This window comes from Sminthopsis crassicaudata, chromosome 1 (assembly GCF_048593235.1).
Source record: "Sminthopsis crassicaudata isolate SCR6 chromosome 1, ASM4859323v1, whole genome shotgun sequence".
NCBI lineage: Eukaryota > Metazoa > Chordata > Mammalia > Dasyuromorphia > Dasyuridae > Sminthopsis > Sminthopsis crassicaudata.
The window spans coordinates 750,879,899-750,897,787 of record NC_133617.1 but is presented as its reverse complement, the minus strand read 5'-3'; the positions used below and the strand labels follow the sequence as shown (position 1 = coordinate 750,897,787).

The window sequence follows — 17,889 nt, the reverse complement described above, 5'->3', positions numbered from 1 at the left end:
CAACATGGAGATGACTTGATCAATACAAGATGGCTGGAAGAGCAAAGAGATCCCAAGTGGGGAGCGGGAGGGTAGGAGGACCAGGAGCCAGCTCATCCTCAAAGGAAGGAAGCCAAGGGGCAGGGGGAGGAGTTGGGGCCACCTGTGCCAGTTCTTTCACAAAACCTCCACAAGGACGTTTTCTGAGGCCACAATCTTCTACTCATCAAAGACATTTATGGTTGATGCTGTCTCGTGATCGCCCTGTGGATCCTGGACTTCCACACCTCATTAATCATTTTTATTTTACCATTTACAGTCCAAAGACCATTATTCTTGTCAGAAAAAAAAAAGGCGCAGTGTCCATGCTGAGGAATCACTTTCCCTCTACCATTGCTGTCCATCCACAAAAGTAAAAGTTCTATGCCTTCTCTTTTCCCCAGTGAAACATAAAAACCTTTTGAAAAAAAAATTTCCCTTGTAAACTTCACTCTCCTCAACCCACTCAAGGTCTAGGACTCCTGCCCTTCTTCTTGGGGGCCAACCCTGCTCTTCTATTCAGGCTTTGTTATTGTCTTCCTCCACTCTTCCGTCAGTCAGCGAATTCTCCATGAGTGCCCAGGGGTCTTTCAAAACATTCTCTTCATTAGATTTCCTTCTTTCTTTGCTCTCAGAAGTTCATTTTGGAGGGCGACCCATCTCTCCTGGACTAACTCTCCCGGGAGAATTGAAGGCCAACAGATCCCATTCATCTTTCCTCTCAACCCTTTATTTTTCCAAAATCTGGGCATAAAGTAAGACTGGGTCCTGATTTCCTCTTCTTCCAAGAATTCACCAGGTTCCCGGCTCCCAAGATTCCCATCAACAACTTGCTTCTCCTTGTTGGTCAAAATAAAGTCCAGAGGAGCCTTCCCCGAAGTAGCTCAGAGTCCCCAACTCCCCTCACCTTCGGAGGATGAAATTAACTTCAAGGGAAGCCAAGACTTTATGAAGCACTCGGCTCTTGGCAGGAGGGCTCCCCAGATGTTCTCCAGTCCGACCGTACCCCGCCTTCACAAGCAGACCTGTGTTCTCTCTGAGCACCTCACCCCCGTCCTCCTTCTGCACAAGCGGTCTGCAGCAGATTCCCATGACCAGATGGCTTCTTGTGCTTCCTACAGCTTCATCCCTAAGATGCATTCCAGGGGTTCATAAAGTTAATTGGGGGTGTGGGCTATAGATGAGGCATTGAGCACTGAGCCAGACAGCCGTGGGTTCAAATTCTCCCTTTAATATTTAATAGGCACAAGGCCTTAGGCAAATCATTTAGGTGGGGGGGTGTCAGTTTCCCTCATGTGTAAAATGAGAAGGTTCCATCTCTAAATCAGAGAGGCAGCAGAGCATAAAGGCAGGGGAGGGGGGGGGAAGAGAGAAATGATCAGTTGACAAATGTTTATTACAGCGTTCCATTCACTTGGGTTCTAATTTTTGTTCCATCACTAACTATATAAATATCAGTTTTTTTAACACAGACCCTAATAAACGTTGGCTCTAAAATTAAGCTAATGGAACTGAAGTTCCCTCTCACATCAGAAAACAAAGAGGAGGAGCTGGGGCTGATTTCCAAGTGCTTCCCAGAATGCCCAGACTCCTGATCTTAGGTCGACACTCTCAGTAGGTCAAGTCATTTCTGGGGGATCCCCGAACGATGAAAAGTAGGGGGAGGAACAGAGGAAATGAGAAGAGCCTTATTCAGTCATCTCTCTAAGTCATCAGTGAATTCGTGGATACTTATTAAGTGCCAACTATATACCAGCAGTGACAGGGGAGGCGGCTTTGAGGAGGCAGGACAGGCCACAAGGAGGAGTAAAATAATATCTATAAAGCACTAACACCGCGACTGCATGTCGTGGGCACTTAATTAATGCTGATAAAAGAAAAGTATGCCAGAGCTTGGCTTTCCTCAAGGGGACTGTACAAGCTCATTCCATCAGCACTCTCCCCATGAGGGGAAGGAGATTTAACCAGTCCCGACAGGCAGAGGACAAAGGTTGGGAGGGGAGGAGCATTTATATAGCACCGACTTGGGCCGACCATAAGTATTATCTCAGTTGTTCCTGGGAGTTAGATGCTGTTATATTATCCCCGTTTTACAAGTGAGGAAACTGAGGCAAACAGAGGCTAAGCCCAGGGTCACACAATTAGTTTTTGTCTGAAACTAGATTTGAGCTTCCTGACTGCAGGCCCAGCACTTTTATCTCTGTGAGACCCGGCTGTCTCTGGGCCTGGAGTCAGTAAATCCAAGTCCAAATCCTGGCTCAGATCCTTGCCAGCTGTCGGCCCTGGGAGGTCCCTGGCCTTCAGCCTCAGTTTCCTAGTCTGTAAAGAGAAGATAATGACAGCGCCTGCCTCACAAAGTCGTGGAGCACTTTGTAAACCTGGAAGGGTTCTAGAGGAATTCTGTGGTGTGGTTGTAATGGTCGTGGTGGTGGTTTTGATGATGGTGATGGTTGTGGATGGTTGTGCTTGTACACTGTTGCAGTTGTTTATTGTTGTTGTGTGTTATGATGGGGCGGCTAGTTGTGGTGGCTGGTGGTGCTGTTGTTTACTGTATGTTATGATGGTTGTGAAGGTAGCTGTGGTGACTGACGGTGGTTGTTGGTTGCTGTGGTTGTATATTGTTGCTATCACTTATTGTTGTGTGTTATGGTGGGTGTTGGTTCTGTGTTATTGCGGTCATTGTGGTTGTGTATTGTTGCTATTGCTTATTGTTGTGTATTATGGTGGTAATGGTGGTGATGGCTGTGTAGTTGTGGTTGTGTTGATGGTTGTATATTGTTGCTGTTGCTTACTGCTGTTTTGTGGCTATTATGGTGATGGTGGTAGTTGGTGATTGTGCCTTGTTGCTGTTGCTTATTGTGGGTTATAGTGGTTGAGGTGGTGACGGTGGCTGTTGGTTGTTGTGGTTGTGTATCCTTACTTGTCCTGGTGGTAGTTGGTGGTGATTGTTGCTGTTACTTATTATTATTGTGTGTTAAAAGTGGTTGTGGTGGCCCGGCTGTGCACTGTTCTGTTACAGTGGTGGCGGCGTGGGGGGGCGGGACTGTGTGTGTTCTGGTGCTGATGGCGGCCGTGTATAGTGTGTTACAGTGGTGGTGGCGTGGGGGGGGGGGGGGCGGGACTGTGTGTTGTGTGTTCCGGTGCTGATGGCAGCGTTGGTTGTTGAGGTTGTGTATCATTGTGTGTATCGCTGATGGCGGCCGTGTATAGTGTGTTACGGTGCTGATGGCGGCGTTGGTTGTTGAGGTTGTGTATCATTGTGTGTATCACTGATGGCGGCCGTGTATAGTGAGTTACAGTGGGGGTGGCGTGGGGGGGGGCGGGACTGTGTGTTGTGTTTTTCCGGTGCTGATGGCAGCGTTGGTTGTTGAGGTTGTGTATCATTGTGTGTATCGCTGATGGCGGCCGTGTATAGTGTGTTACAGTGGTGGTGGCGTGGGGGGGGGGGGCTGTATATTATTGTGTGTTCCGGTGCTGATGGCGGCGGCTGTCGGTCTTCGCCGTTGGGTCTTGTTGCGCCTTACGCTGGTTGTGGCGGTGCCCGCGGCTGTGTTGTGTGTTCCGGTGCTGATGACAGCCATCGCTTGGGTCCCGTTGCGTCACGGCAGCGGCGCCACCAGAGCCCTGGGCCTTGGGCCAGTCCCCTCCCCGCGGGGCTGAGGAAGCCGGGCGCACTTGGACCGGCTCTTCCCGCTGCGCCCGGCCCCGGCTCGGCCGGCGCCTCTAGAGACCTCGGGGCAGTCACTGAGCGCCCCCTTGCGGCCCCCTTGGTCTCCCCCCCCCCCCCAGGATCCCTGCGGCCCTTGGCGTCCGAGCCTCCGGCAGCCCCGTCACCCAGCGGAGGAAGCGGCCGCCCTGGTCTGGGACCACACCGTGTCCCTGGTGGATCTCGGAGCCCCTCCCTCCGCCCCCCTGAGTGACACGGCCAGAAATAGCGCGCTCTCACACCTTTCCGTCGTGAGTGACAGCAGTGTCCCCCTCTCAGCGCTCCCTCCCAGGCCCCGCCCGCAGAAATTAACGATCCCCACATGCTCGGCTGTTTACGTTCCCATCAGTCATGGAAAACGGGGCGGGAAGGACGGAGCCTTCTGTGCTCCAGAGCCGGGGAAGTCGGGGAAGGAGCGCGAGGGGGCTGCCAGATTGGGAGGCGCTCGCTCGGGGGAGGCGGGTGCCACCGAGCCTCGGGAGCCGTCAATCTGCGGCTCCTTTTAGAAGCTAACCTGGGGGGAGGGGCGGGATGAGGAGAGGGGGGGCCAGGATGGGGGGGCGCAGTTGCCGCCTTTGATTTGACAAGAATATCCAACTCGCGTTAATCTCGCGCTCGCGCTCGCTTTTGGCAGCTCCGGGGCTGAGCTCGGAGACGCGGAAGGACGGGAGCGGGAAGTGGCCCCGAAGCTCCGGCCTCCATGGCCGGGAAGCCCTGGGCCCCTTGCCTCGCTTGCACCCGCGGCTGAGCTAACGGAGGGGGAAGGGCGCGGGGAGGGAGCGCCGGTCCGAGGAGGAGCGAGCCGGATCGCAGCCTCCGGATCCCGCGTCCCCAGAGCGGGCGGCCCTCACAGCACCAGAACCGGCGCTGACCGGGGAGGCTCGGAGCCGCCGCCTGGCCGGGCCTGGCACCCGCTGCCGGCCCGGAGGGGCATTGGGGCCAAAGCAGCCCCGGGGCCTCCGCCTAGAGCGGCAAGCTTCGGGCATTTTCCTTCATTCCGATATCAAACCAGCAGCCGTGGGGCGGGCGCAGAGAGAGACCCAGACAGTCCCGGACCAAAAGCCCGAGAGGATGAGAATTAATCCACTTCCGGAGAAAAGGGGGGGGGCGCTATGAACTCGCGAGGTTCCCCAGATGTCGGGGAGGCCTCGCAGTCCGTCCAATGGGACCGTTCAGGCTCTTCCCGCCAGAGACGCGGTGGGTCGCCATGTCCTCCTCCAGCTCCTGTTGTAGACGGCCAATAGTTCGGTGAAATAACTAAGACACTGGCGAGGAGGTGTCTGGGGTTGAATTTGAACTCGGACCTTCCCTCTATCTTCTAGGCCTTCTAGCTGCCCCATACGGGCCTCTATGCCGAGGGCCCAATCCCCTCGAGGCATCCTTGACCATCCCAGGCCTAGTCCCCGGGCAGCCTCGGGGCCCTCCACCCCACTTCGAGAACCAACCAGAATGGCTTTTGGCTAGTGACTGGCCCGGAGCTTTGTTCTGCTTCCGGTTCATGATCTGCAGAATGGGGTGATAGTGACAACGCCTGCCTCCGGGCTTGTAGTGAACCTCAAAAGAGGGAATCTGGGCCCAATGCAAGGATCTGTCAGTGTCACTCATCATCTCCGGCTTCTTTCTCAGAAAGAGTCAGAGCTGGAGGGGAAAAGGCCGAGAAACTCAAATTCAGGCTTAGTCGGAGGGAAGTTCCTAAATGGAACAACCGCTTCATCCTTTTTCTTTCGGTCTCCCGCCCTGGGGCCCAGGCCCCGCACACATCAGGTGACTGATAAATGACTCGTTCAGTTTTTTCAGTCACTAAAATAGCGGCCGTTAAATCGGACACACATACGGTGCCTCCGTAATGAACCAGCGGCCCAGGAGTCCTATATCAGGGGCCCCAAGGCATCGCGCCAAAAAAGAGCCATTAGTTCTCCTCCCCTCCGGGAAGGAAGGAGTGGAGATGTAACCGGCTGAGCCAGTAGGTGGACAAACCAGAGAGTGTTCTCCCCGACAAAATCCCTGTAGGAAAGACCACCACCCATTTATTACTACAAGACCACATGGGGTGCTATGCCAAGAATTACGGCCACGCAGCCAAGAAGCAGAGACTCGAAGGCAGATCTCGTGCTTCCGTGTACTGGCAACTGGGATATATCGGTTTTCCTTTTCCCTTAACTTACTTTCTCAAGTCAGACAGACTCCTGGGTCCGGAGTGAGGAGGGGCTTCAGAGACCCTCCATTCTATCCCTCTATTTATAAAGGAGGAAGTGGGTCTCGGCAGGGCTGTGCACGGGGGCTCTCCCCTCCTCATCCCTGGACCCTCGGCCTCGCTCTCAGGGCAGCCAAGACGGCCTGGGCTTTCTCAGCCACCATGTCCCACTTCCTTGATCTCCGTAGCCTCTGCTTCCCTGTCCAGTCAGTGGGGATAGCGGGAATTGTGCGGATCCCTAAAGTCCCATCTCTAAACTGTGATTCCACGTTTGGGACCAATGACGGCCGGCATTAAAACGGCTCTTTAGAACTTTTCATGGCCTCATTAATCCTCCCAAGCTTTAATCTGGGGATCCTAGACATCATTAACCTCCCTTTATGATCAAGAAGCAAGGGGACGTAGCCAAGGCCCTCCCATCATCTGGTCCAATTACTCTCCAATATGGAGGACACCTCTCAGACATCGATGGTGAACCAGCATTAGTCTCACCCAAGGAACAAGGCTCAGCGGCTGCTAAACAGGCTCCTAATAACCAAGAGTCTCCTGGCCCTGCAGCATTTCCTGGGCCGATCTTCCTCTAACCTTGAGGCCAGCCCGGGAACCATTTTTTTCCCGGACATCTACCACTTCCACAGCCTCCAGACCCGGAAAGCTTACCAGCTTAATCAGTGTCCACTGACAGTAACAGAATAAGGAAGCAGAAAGGGAGCTTTCAAGCCCAGAATGCCGTGTGTGGAGGCAGGAAGCTTCGCCTCAGCAGCAGTGTGAACCTGAGCAAGCCATTTAATTCTGTGTCTCGATTTCCTCGTTGGTAAAAATGAGCCGGAGAAGGAAAGGAAAAAATCACTCCAGTATCTTTGCTAAGAAAACCCTAATGGGATCATGAAGAGTCAGAGACAAAGAACAAGAAAACATGGTTTTTCTTTGTATCTCCAGAGCTAACGTGGTACCTGGCGCATAGTAAGCAGTTTGTAAGCAGAAGACAGGAGTCGGGCTCTGTGATCAGGGTACTTTCTGCACCACAGAAAACACTGAAGTTGCCGAGTATTTCAACACCCCGGACGGCTGGAAGGGCCTTTTGCCTTGCACACATCTACCCATTTCAGCAGAGGGGAGTGTCAGCCGGCACCACAAAAAATGAAATGCCCTTTCCTCTCTCTTACCATTCTATTCCTGCCAGATGCCAATGAAAAATATAAGTCCCCCAGAGGTGAAAAAAACAGGAGATAAATGAATGGAACTGGTCAGCTCTCAAATAACAAGAAAATGGCCACAGTATTGTTCTTTAACACCTTGATGAAGTTGTGATCTCGGTAACTGGAGGCTCCCTCCAAACAACCCAAATCATACCCTCCCCCCATTGTTGCCATACTTGCCCGTGGCCTCCCAATGTGTCAGACAATTTTCATTTTCTTGACAGTGCATAGGCTGTTCCACAACTGGTCGGTTACTTGTCACTTTTATTTTGTGACTAATTTTATTCTTTTTTTATTCTTTATTTTGTTCTTTTCTGGGCCTGTGTTTCTCTGAGGATTTCCCTAATACTTGCTTCTCTTTCACTAGTCTAACTTGGTAATGTTTGGCAGCCTCCTTCTACACACCATGGGTGTCTACAAGGTCATCTTTTGAGTAATCTTCAACTTCAAATCTTCAAAGAAAGTGATACGGCCTTTCATAAATAAACTAACTCTCCCCTCTTGCATTGGTGTTGGGAAGACGTTGACGGTACTCAAAAACGAGGCATCCCCAAGTACAGAGAACTTCCCTGCCTGATTTCCATTTGCCCACCTCTTGGAAGAAAAAGAGTTTCTGTGAGGAAACAAAAGAGTTTTTTGGTCTGAATATATTCCAGGTTTGGTTAAGGTCCAACATGACACTCCTTCACCAGTGCAAAATGTCGTTTTGAAAACATAAAACTGCATATGTGCAGCCACTGTTGACGAATAAGAGCTTGGATTTTTTTTAAATAAATATCTTTAGAAGTGGAATCTTCAGATGTTCTCAGCCACCAAAAATTCCAGAATCGCTAAACAAAAAAAGATGAAAATGCCCATGTGTCTCCTCTTCATCATGAAGAGAAAATGAGGGATAACTTTACACGTTAAATTTACAAATGGTATTTAAAAGAAAAGCCTCTTGTAAGGGTTCAGGACAAAATTTTACAACTTTTAGAATATCTGCAGCTGTTTGGGGGAATCTTAAAGGGTCTCTATTCATTAACTTGAAACCCCTTGTCTGTTATTTAAAGATGCTTTCAAAAAAAAAAAGACAAAACACATGTGGGAGGCAAGAGGTATTTTTTTTCTCTTTAGTATAAATTCTGTTAGTAAAACTTTAAGATTAAAAAAAATGTGAATGCCCTCCTCCAAACTAGAACTGCAATGTTTCAGAATGAAGGTCAACATAAGCCTTAAACCAAGAAGGATAGATCATTCCTTTCTGCTCACTCAGCTTACAAATGAGGAAACTGAGACCCAGAAACTTGAAGTACTTTGTCCAAGGCCACATAAATAACCAAAGCTATGAGTAACCAAGTCTGACACTGAATTCTCATGTTTTCCATTCTACACACCCAGAACCTCAAGATCAAAAAAGGATGTCAGGGATCCAGAGGTCCAACTCCCAAGAAATTCAGGAAACCGAACTACAATAAGTCATTGGAGCTTCTGGCCCACTTCTGGGCATCTTTACTTCTTGGGTAGTTTGTCAATCAGACATTGAATAAGCATTTATTAAGCACTTATAGTATGCCATGCAAGCTTGATCCTGAGGACCTCCATACTACTTCAAGCTCTGATTTCTGGAAGTCAAACAGGTGAACTTCTACTTGTCTCAGCATCCTTGTCATCCTTGCCCAGTCTTCCTCCTGCAGGCTAAACATCCCCATGCTCTTCAATGATCTTGGTACACACAGTTCAGTGACAAGGCCCTTCCGCAGCCTGATCAGGCTATCTGTGCCCCCCAAATCTCCTCTTCTGAGCTAACAAGAACTTACCAAAGGTAGAGCTATCTGTCACCTGCCTGGTTGCCCATCCCTAGGATTTGGTGACTGCCACCCAGGATGGCATCTGCTGTTTGGGCTCCCATGTTCCAGGTCTGATGCCCTGACTTTAGTTTTGAATCTATGAAATGTTTTAGACTTTTTCTAGACAATTTACTGTTTAGTCACACACATACCCATTATCAATATCTGAAATTGATTTTTTGAACCCAAATGTAGAACTTTACATTGACCTCTACCCTACTGTAACAATTCACACGATTGCCTACTTTTAATCACATATTGGGCCTGGCTTCTCAATCTTTATTTTAAATATTAAAAGGATCAGCTAAGTTCTTTGGTGGGAGGTAGCCCTTAAGGTGAGAACCAGGATTGCCAAAAGGCAGAAATGAGGATATGGGTAAGGGCACGGAGGCAGGAGATGCTGCAAAGAGGCAGTGATGAGAAAGGGGGTGCCTGAAGGAGAATGCCCTGTCATCTCTCAGCAGTAGGTCACCCTACTGCCAAGGATATTAGGGATTGCAGCTCCTCCCATATAACCCAGTTGACAGCTGAAATAACAGGCAGTGCCAGAAGTGGGCTTTTAGCCCTCTGACTCCAGATCTGGGGATCTTCTCATTGCACCACAAGGCTTCTCCTTGCTAAAGGCTTTAAATGTCAAAGCAGAGTCTGTATGTTATCCTAGAATCCCTAGGGGATCTAAGTCTATATTATGCCCCCATGGCAATCTGGTGGAGTCAGCAGACTCCTCAGAATATTTTAAACACATAAACTGTGTAGGATTACTAAAAAAAATTGTTGAAATGTTATGAAAAGAAATATTTTAAGTTCTTAGGCCCAGCAAGAACCTGTGTCCTAGAGACAATAGGGAGTTATGGAAGAACCTTGAGCAGGATAGCAACATGGAGACTTGGAACTGCATGCAGCCCATAGCAATCCTCACAAAGTATGCATCTGAATGTGTGCACTCCACAAACCAACACATATCCTCGGCCACACCAAGACAGCTCATCTCTAGTATGTCTGCTGGGGCTCCCTTAGACTCAAACCCAGTGACCCCAGGGATGCATTAAATGTCAAAAACAAAATTCCCAGTGGGAGCCCAGATGAACTTTTTTTTTTTTTTAGGGGATAACATCATTAAAAAAAAAAAAAACTACTCATGTATACTGTGAAAAAAATTATAAATAAAAAATTTAAATTTAAATTTAAAAAAAAATGGCCATGTCCATCAGAATTGATCACCAGATGAACTTTTAATTTTGCTTCTCTTGAATCCCTTTCAGTGACCTAGGAAATGCCATTTAAACAAACCCTAACACCCAAGAAAGACCAAGTCACTCAGGAGTAGGCAGAGACGTGCTTTGTTTTCTGGGGAAAGACTAAAACACCATCCCTGTGGGTTTTGAGGGTCCTTATCTGGGTGGGGGGGCAGAATTTTTCCAGACGGAACAAACATTTGACCAGGATATGCTAAGGCAAAAGCACTCGGAGACCCCGTGCTCGCCTCCAGCTCCAGCGGCCTCCGTGAATAACAGCGTTGAAAACAAGAGTTTCCAGCGATCCAGTCTTTGAATCCCGACCCCGGCAGCCTGTTTGTTTCTCCGGCTGAGGAGGCTCTGCAAGAGGAACTCGAGCGGCCTCCCGGGACAGGAAAGGACAGTTTCTGTAGCGCTGTTAAATTAATTTTTATGATGAGGCAGAGGCCGGGAAGGGCCGTTAAGGGATGGCTGGCTGCCATCGGGTGGAGCTTTGTTTTGGTCTTCGAGGGCTCGCAGGTGTTTGGCGCAGGCTCCCACCAGGGCCAGCTGCAGGATTGCAGCTCGGCTATTTCCCTCCCCACGTTTCTCAGAAGTGATGCTCAGGCCGAGGTCTCACACCTGACGGCCTCCACTTGTGTGGTGCCCTGGAAGGACGCTTTGAGCCAAGCTCCCCCCTTGATTGGCTCTGCCCAAGATCACGGCCCTGAGCGCCAGTCCTAGCCCCGACTCCCCCTTAGGAATGAGTGGCTTTGTGCCAGGGGTCCGGGCCGACTTTGCGTGTGTGTCTCCCTCCCGGACTGTGACAAAGGCAAGTGCTGCAAGTTCTAGGAATGCATTTGGGGGCTGATCCGGGAAAGTCCGAGAGCCAGCATCTTGCTCGGTGAAAGGAAAGTGATTGATGCTCCCATGGCCTTCCTGACAGCCAGGGCCATACCTGGCTGATGCGGGAACATGAATCGTTCCTTTTAAAAATGGCTTTCTCTTTTAAGATTGTTTGGTGCGGAAAACCTCAGACCACAAGGCATTTGGCTCTCCGGTTCCCAAGGGTGCGTTAAAGAGAATCGCAGTGAGGTCATCGAGTGAGGACGTTTTCAAAACTTTTTAAGAATTCCTTTAATGTGCTGGATGATGTTGGCTTGATGAAAAGAACATATTTTAAGAGAGAGCTGGGGGGGGGGGGGGAAATAGCCACCGGAAAGTGAAGAAATGACCGCTAGCGTTCACATCTAGTGAGTTCACGAGGGGCTTCGACTCCCAAACTCTGCAGACCCTCCTTGAGGAAGGGAAAATGCAAGGGTCCCTTTAAAAGCTTCCATGGCCGGCTCTCCCTCAACTGCTGGGAACGTCCAATATCCTCCCTCGCCGTCACCTCCCACCCCTCGCCCCGCATTCTTGATGGACTTACCAGCGGGGATGCCTGCACAATTCATTGTCGCCACACAAGTGACTGTAAGCACATCATCAGCGGGAAAAACACAGACAATTTTCCATCCATCTATCTATGGAAAAATGAGCGTCTGGTGCCAGGCCTGGGACCGACACGTCATGCTCTCTGGCAGCTCGATTAGAGCGTGGCCACTTGGGGTGAGGGAAATGAGTCTGGGGGTCGCTTTCATTCCCAGAATGATCAGTCCTTCCAGGTGGAAAGGAACAGCCAGTCTTCCATTTCACAGATGAGGAGACTGATGCATTTGAAGAGGGTGTCTTGCCTTGGAAGCAGAGACCAGATTCCCAGGGCTGCCATTTTGATAACTACGCTATTCTAGCTGCTGAAATGGGGAAAGGAGGAGGAGGCTAATTGTGACCTTTCTGTGCCTCATTTCTTCATGTCTAAAACGAGAAGACTGGATCAGATGATTTACTAGATTCCTGATACCTCTAAACTCATAAGCCTGGAAGCCTTTATGGTGGGTATTCCTAGGTCTGAAAGGTCATACTCAGTAAAGCTGGCAATGGGGACAGTGGAATGGCTCTGAGCGCGTCTCTATACCAGGTGCTGAGCCTCTTAAAAGAAGAACAGGACCCAGCAACAAGAAAATGGCTCTTAGGTCCACTTCAGTGGAGAAGGAGGAGACAGAGACCCCTGAATCTTGACTCCCTGGGGTGAAGGCCCCTGAATGGGTTGGGCAAGGACATTGCAGAGCATGGGGGAGCTAACAAGGAGGCTGAGGAGGTTGGGGCATAGCACCAAGGAGAGAAAGTAGGAGTCGCCTGTTAGCTTCCCATCAGGACTCTTTAATCTTGCTCACTAGGTTACAGTTGAGCCCTTCACCTATCCCAAGATGGCCACTGTCTGCATAATGAACTCTAAAATATTTTAATCTCTTGGAAGAAGGACCAAAAAAAGAATAAAGAGAGGGTCTTACGTGTTTATTGAGCTAAACTAAAATTATTTTTTTAAAAACAGTGGAAAAGGGGATTTTCAGTAATTAAAAAGGATGAGGGTGGAGATGCTCCTGGCACGGAGGAACCAGATGTGCTGCCGTCAGAGACACTGAGCTGGATGCAAGCCCCACTGGCCCAAGCTGGATTGTAGAAAGGTTTAAGCCTGGGTTCACACGAGGAGATGAGTAAAGGATGCGGGTGGCCAATGAGAATTCTCTCCCATGACCTCAGGGTGGCCACCAAGGACCGTGACATCATCCCTGGAGTGCTAGGTCATCCTTCCTCACACAGTTGTTCCTAATGGGATGGCTCATATTTTGGGGCCTCCCCAGTGCTTTGGCCTACTGGAAACCATGCAAAATTGATAAATTAAGGCATTTCTTTTTTTTTAATTAAGACATTTCTACAGGGCAGGGTCCTCTGGGCTTCCTCATTCATGCAGAAATCCTAATTCATATCCCACCAAAAACAGAATGAAAGAAAAAAAGCAAAGAACAGTGATTTAGTGCCCTACTCTTCTTAAGGAAACGAGATAAATATCCTCAACTCATAACATCTATTTTCCACACATTAATAAAGACGTTTCTGTTTTTCTCCTCTTAACCTCCTTTAGCTTTTTTTCCAAATTTTTTTTCAATGGAAGGATCAAAACTTTACAGGATGATTCCATATGGTTCTGACCAATTCCAAGTACTGCTTTCTTTGCCCCCCTCCCCTTTAAAAAAGCCATGAGGCAGACCGAGCAGCTGGAAGACTGAATCTGGAATCAGAAAGACAGGGATTTGAAGCCTACCTCGGACATTTACTATTTCTGCTACTTAGCTTTCCGATCTAGAAAATGAGAGCTTTGGGTTAAGACCTGATGGTCTCCAACGTATCTCCAACCTACAACAGAAGGGGAGGGTGGGGGTGATAAGGACACCCCCGTTCAATGGTTTTTCCTCAGGTCATTGGATTTCCAGGCTGCCATGTTCCCCTCCACATACCCGATCATGAAGGTCTAACCCCAGCTTCCCTGCTGCTCCTGACACAGGACACACTTTTGACCTTCTGATTTTAGAACAGCCTAGGAGGCTCTTAGACTCCCTGGCTTCCCCAAGACTCAGTTTGCACGTCATCTCTCGGGAAGCCTTTCCTAGTCCCACTCCTGTGAATCTGAGCAGAGTGGCTGTTCTGGCGCATCCATAACAAATATTTATTGATTGGTTGGCAGATTGATTGTTCTCATTAACTTCTCAGTGGCCCTGGCAACTGTTATCACTCTGAAAGAAGCTGCTCCTTTGCATCAGAAAGTCACCAGACCAGACCAAGACAAAAACAAAAACAAAACTTCACTATTTCTCTTCAGCAGCAAGTCACCTGAGAGGAATAAGAACCCACTTCTCAGGAGAAGTAACAGAACATATACTTTCCTTCTTATCTCTGATACGTGTGAGCAACACGGGAAATATCAATCAATAATATAAATATAATATATGAAACATGTAATATATACACACACACACACACACACACACACACACACACATATATATATATATATATATATATATATATATATATATATATATATACACCATGTATGTATACATATACATATACAAACTAATTTCCATAGAACTGTTGAAAATGGGATCCTGGGAAAGTTAGGAAGTGGGTTTGAGAATGAATAGCTCATTTTCAGCCAATCAGAGAAGACTCTGGTCAGCGCAGACCAACAAATCCTCATTATCATGAGTTCATTTACATAAATCCACAGACATCCACACCCATGATAGAACAATCCATGCTAGACGTTTCCCCAGAAGATTTAGAAGAACCGTATACAAGAACTTTATCTTCCTTTGTGAGACGTCGCCAACAAACTCACAGAGAAATCAACAGTTTACAAGGTTAAAAAAAACTAATGAAAGTTATTACAAACTGGAAACTGTGCCTTGAGTGATACACTCAAATTATGTGAATTTGCGTTTGAAGATCTTGTCTCTTTCTTCCCTGGAGCCAATCATCAATAGACAACCCATTCCTATGCAATCCCAGCATTCCTTTTGAATAAGAGACATTAATTAATATCCCTCATTGACCTTTTCCCATAAAATGAATTGTAATTTATAGTCCACATTTTACAATATTTATATGTAATCACTAGCAACACATTGCTCCGCTAGCGTTCATAGACTTTGAGCAATAAGACGTGACACTCTAAACAAATGAAACAAGTTTGGAGGTAAGGGGCAGAAAAGGCAAGTCTCTGAACTCTCACCTACTGTCCACGGCTACCAAGGATACAAAGCTAATGCGCCAGGGCTCTGCCATGACACGGAACACTCACCATGTGTTCTCACTGATTCCAGGGCATGGACTACCCTGCAATGAGTGACCATGTTATCGACAACCATAAATTCGGAGGCCGTGACATATTTGTACAAGTATAGGATCCCATTTACATTGGAAAAAGGGAAAAACAAGGATAAATTCTTGATCTCTCCACAGCACCTTTCAGAATGTAGCCAAAGGCTCAAGGGCGACAAACCTGAGGCTCGGCAAACACTTCTCGCATGCTGTTGATGGGTCCATATGGTATCCCGCTGCCTTCGAAGAGACGGAGCCAGGTGCTGGTCATTTCCTCTGCAAACCTAGGAACAAACACGAAATTAAGGAATATGCTTCTCGGTTCCCGATTCTAACAAGTGTAAGCTCTGACCCCAGGCTTTCCTCCCCTACCAGCTCAAGGGCCAGGTCTCCTCGCCTGAGAACAGGGCCCTAAGAGAAACAGGGAGCTCCCTCCATCTGCTTATTTAGCCTGGCCTTGTCGTTTTGTTATATTTTTAAAGGATTTCCCCATCCTAGACAGATACCACGCCATCTGAAATGTCATGATGAGGTACTTCTTCCTTTCAAACATAGTGACATAGTAAGCTAATTCCACAAATATTTTTATATTATGCTCCTACTGAAATCAAGGCCCTGGGATGGGTGTTGGACATAGACATAAAGACAAAGTAAATAATCCCTACCCACCAGGAGTTTACATTCTGCTAGGGAGATCACACATGTTCAGGGGAGTAACAATCATCAAAACAGCTCACTCTTACATAAGGGTAAAGTTTGAAGGTACTTTAGACATATTATATTATTAAATTCACATAACAGCCCTATCGGGTAGGGACTATTATTATTATTTCCATTTTAGAGATGAGGAAACCAAAAGCTTATTTCGCCAGGGGATGAAATGAGGAATCAAATCCAGATTGTCCTGATTTCTTTTTTTTTTTTTCTCTTGCATTTTTTTTTATTTATTTCCAAATTATCCCCCCCTCCCTCTATTCCCTCCCCCCGATGGCAGGTAATCCCATACATTTTACATGTGTTACAATATAACCTAGATACAATATATGTGTGTAAATACCATTTTCTTGTTGCACATTAAGAATTGGATTCCGAAGGTGTAAGTAACCTGGGTAGATAGACAGTAGTGCTAACAATTTACATTCACTTCCCAGTGTTCCTTCTCTGGGTATAGTTATTTCTGTCCATCATTGATTAACTGGAAGTGAGTTGGATCTTCTTTATGTTGAAGATTTCCACTTCCATCAGAATATATCCTCATACAGTATCATTGTTGAAGTGTATAATGATCTTCTGGTTCTGCTCATTTCACTCAGCATCATTTGATGTAAGTCTCTCCAAGCCTCTCTGTATTCCTCCTGCTGGTCATTTCTTACAGAGCAATAATATTCCATAACCTTCATAGACCATAATTTACCCAACCATTCTCCAATTGATGGGCATCCATTCATCTTCCAGTTTCTAGCCACTACGAAAAGAGCTGCCAAAAACATTTTGACACATACGGGTCCCTTTCCCCTCCTCAGTATTTCTTTGGGATATAAGCCCAATAGCAGCAATGCTGGGTCAAAGGGTATGCACAGTTTGACAACTTTTTGGGCATAGTTCCAAATTGCTCTCCAGAATGGCTGGATTCTTTCACAACTCCACCAACAATGCATCAGTGTCCCAGCCTTCCCACATGCCCTCCAACATTCATCATTATTTGTTCCTGTCATCTTAGCCACAGATTGTCCTGATTTCATAGCCCATACTTTACCCACTCTCCCCATTGTTTCCTCTTTAACTAATATGGCAAAATTTAATTATAGAAGAAAACAGCATGAAGGTGTTAATGAGTCATCAGGCTTTTGTTCATAACCTTCCCCTTAATGGGAGAGAAGTCCCAAAAATGTGAGAATATCGAGCAGCAAAGGTGGAGGAATGTTGCCAAGCAAAAGGTTGAAAGGAAGAAGGGCATCTCAAAGATGAAATGAGATCATTTTGCTTTCAGGCTCATTTGGAAAATGTTGGGAATTAAGGCTTAACGAAGAAATATTTTCCAATCAATTTTTAATTCATCTCTTTGTTTGTGATTGATGAAACCCAAAACAATCAGTAATAATACTAAAATATGAATAAAATAAATCAGAATAGTAAATAAGTGTTTTCTAATAATCCTTAATTAAGGTGGTTTTCTAATAATCCTTAATTAAGCTTTTTTTTTTTTACTCCTTTTAAGATTTTTCTTCTTGCTCTTCAATTGCAAACGGACATCATGTGGATAAGCCATAATTTTATCTTGCAGCTCTATGCTTAAAAGCATGACTTTTTTCCTTCCAGAACCTCTAAAACATGTCAGAATTAGCAGGCCCAAGACTCTTGGTCTGAGAGCAGCCTGGGCAATTGTTAAATGTCACACTCTGACTTCCTAAGCTGTGCTAGGTTTAGGTGCATAATGACCAGGAGGACTCAGTGTGTTCATTGTAATTAGAAATCAACACAGTAATCTGTCTCCTTAGACCATGGATTTCCTGCTCAGATTTAGAATATTTGATTTTATTTTCACTATCGTGTCCTAACAAAACCACTAACCTGAAATTTAGAAGGAAATATGTGGAAGATGAAAGCAAAGGTTCCTAAAGGAGAAAAGATTGGAGGCAAGATTTGTCAAAGATCTCCATAATAAGAAAAAGGCTCATCTCATGCAAGAGAAAACTGAAGAAGCCCCAATGTCAAGAATCAAGAGATGATAACAGATGAGAGAGCAAAGGTGGAGAGAAGCACAAAGCACTCGATTCCTATTTTGCTCCTGTTTCCCTACCAAAGAGACCAATTTTCAGACTAGAACATGCAGGACATAACTGTAGAACATGAAAGTCAAACAAATAAAAAGAACAAATATTAAGAAATATCTATCTGCTTAAACCCAAACAGATGACATCCCAGGGACCTGCAGAGAAGACTCCGTTGTGTTATGTTGATGATCTTT

At 46.9% G+C, this 17,889-nt stretch overlaps 1 protein-coding gene across 3 annotated transcripts in view; it reads right to left on the bottom strand.

The window, feature by feature from the left end:
- Positions 1–17,889, bottom strand: part of SUGCT (succinyl-CoA:glutarate-CoA transferase) — a 579,062-nt gene that overhangs the window by 320,575 nt on the left and 240,598 nt on the right. For all 3 annotated transcript variants that reach the window (XM_074284502.1, XM_074284501.1, XM_074284503.1), the window contains exon 12: positions 15,103–15,205. In XM_074284502.1, coding sequence (XP_074140603.1) covers positions 15,103–15,205 — 103 coding nt within the window. The remainder of the gene's footprint in view (positions 1–15,102; positions 15,206–17,889) is intronic.